General features: G+C 37.8%; 1 protein-coding gene across 2 annotated transcripts in view; it reads left to right on the forward strand.

Annotated features, from left to right (window-relative positions):
• The window catches only part of LOC135225658 (uncharacterized), a 230,601-nt gene that overhangs the window by 223,047 nt on the left and 54 nt on the right, over nt 1–7,500 (forward strand). For both annotated transcript variants that reach the window (XM_064264993.1, XM_064264992.1), the window contains one exon: nt 7,175–7,500. This exon is cut by the window's right edge and continues 54 nt beyond it. In XM_064264993.1, coding sequence (XP_064121063.1) covers nt 7,175–7,491 — 317 coding nt within the window. In that variant the 3' untranslated portion in view covers nt 7,492–7,500. The remainder of the gene's footprint in view (nt 1–7,174) is intronic.

A 7,500-nucleotide genomic window follows, 5' to 3' on the forward strand; every position in this document is an offset into this window, starting at 1 on the left:
TTTTTGTATTGTATCATTTTTGTGATCTTACATACCAGTTCTGTTTTGGTCATTATTCCTTAAAATATTCAAGTTTTTATTTCATTTGTGATTTCTTTATTTATGCATCTATGGAAGCATAATTTTGTCGTGCCTTTTATTTTTTTTCTGCCTATTGGTTTAACTGTGTATGTGATTAACTATGTCAATGTCCCATGAGTGTTGCAACAGTCCCCAGCCTCTCCCAAACAACAACGACAATTTAGTGAATTTAACAAATATTCTTACGGGGAATGATCCGCAAAACCAAGGCCGTACTTCTCTCTCATAGAACGAATTAGGCCCAAATTACACCGAGAGGAAATGCATTATGGACAATGATATTCGAGAGGAAATGCATTATGAAGAATAATATTCCTCATGCCTGGGCGTAAGGTGGCTTCTCTTGACATGAATATGCAGGTAGAAATGAGATGTGGCTGATTGGAAAGTGAAAGCTATGGAAAGGTTTTCAGAAAATACCCTGCATGGAATCTGGATTGTAGAAGGTATCTCAATGTGCTCTTGTGTTTTAGAATACAAGAATATTATTTTTTAAGATACTCGATGCTATATCCGATGAATAGTAATCAACTTACTTCATGTATTTTGATTACAAGATTTCTTTTATTTGAGTTCAGGTAAAAACAATTATTTTTCAGTCTCGGAATATACTAAGGGAGCTGTTAAGGGAACATTACCATTATTGTTAATCCACAGAAAGTTAACGCAACTACTTGCTATCGTCCTATATTGAACTACATATGTAGGCTAATTATTTAATTCAGCCAAAAGTATTAATTTAGAAAGAGAGAGAGAGAGAGAGAGAGAGAGAGAGAGAGAGAGAGAGAGGAGACAATACGCTCGATAGACAATTCGTCATAGGATGTAAAAAAGTGAGTTGGAGAGGGGCTTGTAATAGCTAGCTATGCATTAGGCAATTCCGTTCATTGCACTTTCCACAGAGAACGAGAGATAATTACTTGAGCGGAACTTGCCGAGAGAGAGAGAGAGAGCGAGAGAGAGAGAGAGAGAGAGAGAGAGAGAGAGAGAGAGAGAGAGAAATTTATGATTAAAGCTGATCTCTCTTCGAACTTGAAAAGTAGGAAAGAAAATGTTTTCTCGATTATTGTTGGGCTTTTAAAGCGGGATAATATGGAAATAATAGTAGATGATTCTCAGATCGAATTAAAGATAAAATCATTCTAACACCGTGTAGTCAATGACCTCTCTTCATTAGCCTTTGTTTCGTGAGCAAACCATTCTATTCCTACTGACCTGATAGTCAGTTGACTGCGGTATGTCGCGTTCAGGATTAAAAGTGGCTTATAGCTAACAACCTCAACTTTTTAAAGAGATATGTTAAGAACTAATATATGTATATGTATATATATATATATATATATATATATATATATATATTTATATATATACATACATACATATATATATATATATATATATATATATATATATATATATATACTATATATATATATATATATATATATATATATAATATATATATCTATATATATAATATATTTTGCATAAACACATTCTCACCATACTGAATTTATTATATTAGTCTCTTGTTACTTGGCAAAATCCGGTCATATTCTCCCCCAAAATTACGCGTTGCGTGTTTATTACGCCATTTATGATTAGGTGAATGGTTCAGGTATAAGTAACTTATATAGTGCCAGAGATTTCAGGTGAAATTATCTCGGAATAGTGTACTTATATCCTATGAAATGACAAAATGTGTTCTTGGTGTTTTTATCTTCTTTATCTCAGGTTAAATATTTCCGAACAGCAACTTTCTACAACAGGTGAATAGATTAAAAAGTAATAGACGACTTTTGTATTTCTCAAGTAAAAAAATCGAACTTCAATAAGAATAATTAAGTCACAGTTCCAAGGACTGAAGTATAACTGGCATACATTTTTGGGGCATTATATCTCCTCAGCTGTAATAAAAAAGAGGGGAGAGATATTATATCCAGTCGCAAAGGACGTTACGTATCGTCCCGAATCTTATTATTATTATAATAATAATATTATTATTATTATTATTATTATTATTATATTCAGTAGACGAACCCTATTCATATCGAACAAGCCCACAGGGGCCATTAACTTGAAATTCAATCTTCCAAAAAATATGGCGTTCATTAGGAAGTAAGAGAAGGTAAAGGTTAAGTACAGAAAGAGATCTCACTTATTAAAAAGAAGAAATAAGCAAATAAATTAGACCAAGATATCTTAATTTGGGGGCATTCATGTACCGAGATTATACGAAACTAATGCAAGTCTAAACTTTGCCTGTTGCCCCTAAATCATCATTATTATACACTACTGTGCAGAGGTTATCCACTCCGGAGAGATTTCAGAGAGAGATTTCAGTGTGGAGAGATTTCGGTATGTGATTGCATGCTGAGAAGTGTAACGTGTAATTGACAGCTCTATTATACCTGACGGCTGGAGCGAGCGGTATCATTTTGTTTCATCACTCTGATACGTGTACCGTTGAGTTTGTGGGTGATTTTTTCTTCACTTTGGTATTTGTATGTTTGTTGCAACAACAACAACAACAATAATAATAATAATAATAATAATAATAATAGTAATAATAATAATAATAATAATTATTATTATTATTATTATTATTATTATTATTATTATTATTATTAATTCCATGATCATTCAAGTGACTGATAACATTAAGAATGATTTCATTTTCTAGATATACTAGAATTCTGGACTTTATGTATCTGTTTAATAAATTATTATTCCAAAAATATATAATACAATGAAAAAACAACTAAAAATTTAACGTTATTTATTAATTAGTTAATTATTATTATTATTATTTTGATTAATTATTATTGATTAATTATTTTCGATTATTACTTATTCATTTTTTTTCTCTATCACAGTCATCCAATTCGACTGGGTGGTATTTATAGTGTGGGATTCCTGGTTGCATCCTGCCTCCTTAGGAGTCCATCACTTTTCTTACTATGTGTGCCGTTTCTAGGATCACACACTTCTGCATGAGTCCTGGAGCTACTTGCAGCCTCTAGTTTTTCTAGATTCCTTTTCAGGGATCTTGGGATCGTGCCTAGTGCTCTATGATTAATGGGTACGATTTCCACTGGCATATCCCATATCCTTCTTATTTCTATTTTCAGATCTTTGATACTTATCCATTTTTTTTTTCCCTCTCTTTCTCTTCAAAACTCTGTGTCCCATGGTATTGCGACATCAATGAGTGATACTTTCTTCTTGACTTTGTCAATCAACGTCACGTCTGGTCTGTTTGCACGTATCACCCTATCCGTTCTGATACCATAGTCCCCCAGAGGATCTTTGCCTGATCGTTTTTCTATCACTCCTTCAGGTTGGTGCTCGTACCACTTAATTAACTGCAAGGTAGCTGATGTTTCTTGCACAGGGTCCATGGAGGGCTTTTGCCACTGAATCATGCTCTTTTTGTATGGTTCTGTGCAAGTGCTGGGCATTCACTTGCTATGTGGTTTATGGTTTCATTTTTCGTATTGCACTTCCTACATATGGGAGAGATGTTATTTCCATCTATCGTACTTTGACATATCTGGTTCTTAGGGCCTGATCTTGTGCCGCTGTTATCATTCCTTCAGTTTCCTTCTTTAGCTCTCCCCTCTGTAGCCATTGCCATGTGTCATCGCTGGCTAGTTCTTTAGTCTGTCTCATGTATTGTCCGTGCATTGGTTTGTTGTGGCCAGTTCCTCTGTTCTTTCTGTCTTTCTCCTGTCTCTGTATATTTCTGGTCTTCGTCTACTTTTATTAGTCCTTCTTCCCATGCACTCTTTAGCCACCCTCGTCTTCACTGGTTTTTCAGATGCCCCATTGTGCAGTGCTCTGTTTTTCGATGTTGACGCAGTCCTCTATACTTAGTAGCTCCTCTCCCCCCTCCTTCCTTTCGTCGTGTTATGTATAGGTCTGTCCGTATTTTGCTCTTGTTGGTAGTGCTTTGTGTATCGTCATTTGTTTCCTGGTTTTCTGATCTATGCTGCGGAATTCTGCCTTCGTCCATTCCACTATTCCTGCGCTGTATCTGATTACTGGCACTGTGCTATGTTTATGGCTTTTATCATATTTCCGGCGTTGAGTTTTGACTTGAGTATCGCCTTGAGTCTCTGCATATATTCTTTCCTGATCGTGTCCTTCATCTCTTGGTGTTTTATATCTCCTCCTTCCATTATTCCCAGGTATTTGTATCCTGTCTCATCTATGTGTTTGATGTTGCTCCCATCTGGTAGCTTTATCCCTTCAGTTCTCGTACTTTGCCTTTTTGTATGTTGACTAAGGCGCATTTTTCTATTCCAAACTCCATCCTGATGTCCCCAGATACAATCCTTAACAGTCTGGATTAGGGTATCTATTTCCTTGATGCTCTTACCATACAGCTTGATGTCGTCCATGAACATCAGATGGTTGATTTTGTTGCCTCTTTTTCTTGAGTTGGTACCCGGCATCCATCTTCTGTAGTACTTTTGTCATGGGAATCATGGCTACTACGAAGAGTAGTGGGACAGTGAGTCGCCCTGGAAGATCCCTCTCCTGTATTAACCGCTGCTGTCTTATTCCAGAGCTTGTAAGTATTTGTATTCCAGTTGCGCATTGTATTTTTGAGGAAGCTGATGGTATTTTCCTCTGCCCCATATATTTTCAGGCATTCTATTAGCCATGTGTGTGGTATCATGTCGAAGGCTTTCTTATAGTCTATCCATGCCATGCTTAGGTTGGTTTTCCTTCTCCTACTGTTCTTCATTACCATTTTGTCTATCAGGAGCTGGTCTTTTGTGCCCCTACACTTCCTTCTGCAGCCTTTCTGTTGGTGGGGGATGGTGTTTGTCTCCTCTAGGTAGTTGTATAGCCTTTCACTGATGATACCTGTTAGTAACTTCCACATATTGGTAGGGGCTGGCAGGTGATAGCCTGTAGTTACTGGCTATATTCCCTACTCTTTGTCTTTTTGTACTAAGGATGTTCTTTCTGTGGGTCATTCCAATTGGGTGCTTGGTGATTTGAGATACAATGCTGGAGTTGTTCTGCTATTTCGTGGGTGTAGTGGGGCCTTGAAGTTTTTGAGCCAGTTATCCATGGACTTCATCGGACTGGGCTTTCCAGTTTGGCATTTTTCTTTAGTTGGTGTCTGACTGTGTCTGTCGTGATGTCTGTGAATCTTTGTTTTATTCTCCCTGTTGTTTTCTTCTTCCTTGACTTCCTGGAGCCATGTTGCATGTTTGTTGTGTGATACCGGATTGCTCCATATGTTTTCCCAGAGTCTCTTACTTGGTTCGGCTTCAGGAATTTCTGGGGTGGTTGTCTCCCCTCTTAGTTGGCTGTATAGTCTTTTCTGGTTGGTTCCGAATATTTTGTTCTGTTGGTATCCCTTATTCCCTGTTCATGTACCGTTGGATCTTGTGTGCTTTGCCTTAGCCTCTGTTTTACATCTTCTATTGTGTTGTTTAGTCCCCTCTCTTGTACTTTGTATTTCTCGTTGAGTTCCTCCCTTGTTTTTTTCTTGCTTCTTAGCCTTAGCCTCTCCCATCTCTTTCAGTTTACTCAAGTCAGATCTCATCACCATGATTTGCTTTTTCCAGGCGCCTTTTTCCAAGGAGTTGCTGTTTTGGTTTCTGTTGGGTTGGTTGTGCGTGACGGTGGTGTTTGGTGTTCGAATCCCCATCAGTTTCTGCTACTAATCTTGCTCCTGCATATGTCAAGTTTATTTGTTTTTTCTGTGATACTGGTGGTGTATTAGGCCCATTATTTCATTGACCTCACTTGTTTTCTCCCTTAATTTCTTGGTGTTGTTAGGCTTTCCAGAATGGGGGGATCTTTGTTCTCTTCGTTGTATCTGGCTCCATCCATTGTCAATAATCTATACCCATTCCGTCCCCCCTCCTCTGTTACTTCGTCGGTGTTTCTTCGTGTGTCGTTGTTTGATACTCATCCTCCCTGTCGTCTTCTGTGGCATTCGTTCTTCTCTCTCAGTTCGTCTTCGTGTAATTCGTTGTCGTGTAGACATTTTCCCCTTTCCAGTTCTTCTCTTTCTGTTGGGGAGAGCAGTTCTTTTTCTTTATGTTCCTTACTTAATATTATTATTATTAATTATTATTATTATTATTATTATTATTATTATTAAAAAAATTATTATTATTATTATTATTATTATTATCATCTCCGATTTCTATATTACGTACACGATCAATATTGTTATTAGCATCTTTGTTTTCCTCGTTATTATTAATTAAAGTCTTAATTTTTGATGAACATAGAACCAAAAGTTAAAGAATAATATCTCCGGTTCTTGTGTGGACAATCAATCATTTTTTTTAACTGGCGCAGCTGAAATAATGAGTATGGTATACGAGCCTGCGTGAGTCATCACCTTCCATTCATAATTGCGCATGTGATCACGAGCATTGCAAGAGCAGTATATGTTTCCCTCAACATGCAAGAGGCATCTTGCAATTTCTATTATTGTCAATGTTGGTAGCTCCTCTTTCCCCTGACTTTCCATCGCATTCTCTCTTTCTCTAATTAGTTATTTTTTATCTCTTGCTCCTTTTTAAAATTTTATTATCTTCAGCAATCATTCTCTTTCACGTATTCTGCAACGCCTCTCCCTCTCTCTCTCTCTCTCTCTCTCTCTCTCTCTCTCTCTCTCTCCATGATAACGTATGTCACTCTATCAAGCTGTCTCATTCACAATGTGTATTGTCATAAGTCTCACACCTAAATTCGTAAGGAAATACAGGTTGTTATTTATAACATCGTTATATTTAAGGTGCCTGGACGATTTAGAATACTATATATGTTATAATAGAACATCTGAACTATCTGAACGAGACCTGAACACCTAATAATGAATGATATCATTTGGGAATAAACTCTCCATCACGAGAGTTTAATGATGTTCTAAGGGGTCCACAATAATAATAAAAAAAAAGATTAATAGTTCGTGCATAATTTAAAAACACTACAAAGCTTTCGAACCCTTCCATGGGTTCATCTTCAGTCCAAAAAATGATATGATTAAATTAGCCAATTTGGGTACCTTATACTTAGTATATTTGAGTACTAATGGCTATATTTTCCTTTCCAGCTTGTGGCACTTGCCACATCCATGCCCAATCCCTGCCGGGGCAGAGGCTGTCGACACCTGCGCCCTGCCCGTACCACCGGGCGAAGCCGCGCTCCCCAGGTAGCACCCGGCAACAAGCTTCCCCAAGGCGCCGCCAGGAGACCGATTGGCAAAAGGCCGCCCGCTCCTCCTACAACGAAAATCGCCATAACGACGCCGCCGACGGTTCCGGAAGTCGAACAGGTCACCGAGATGAAGATGGTGACGGATGCCGACGGCAAGGAAGTCCGCGAGGCCGGAGTCAACGGCTGGTTGTCCGAACCCACGCCATCTCCTGACAACACGTC

Source organism: Macrobrachium nipponense, chromosome 13 (assembly GCF_015104395.2).
Source record: "Macrobrachium nipponense isolate FS-2020 chromosome 13, ASM1510439v2, whole genome shotgun sequence".
NCBI lineage: Eukaryota > Metazoa > Arthropoda > Malacostraca > Decapoda > Palaemonidae > Macrobrachium > Macrobrachium nipponense.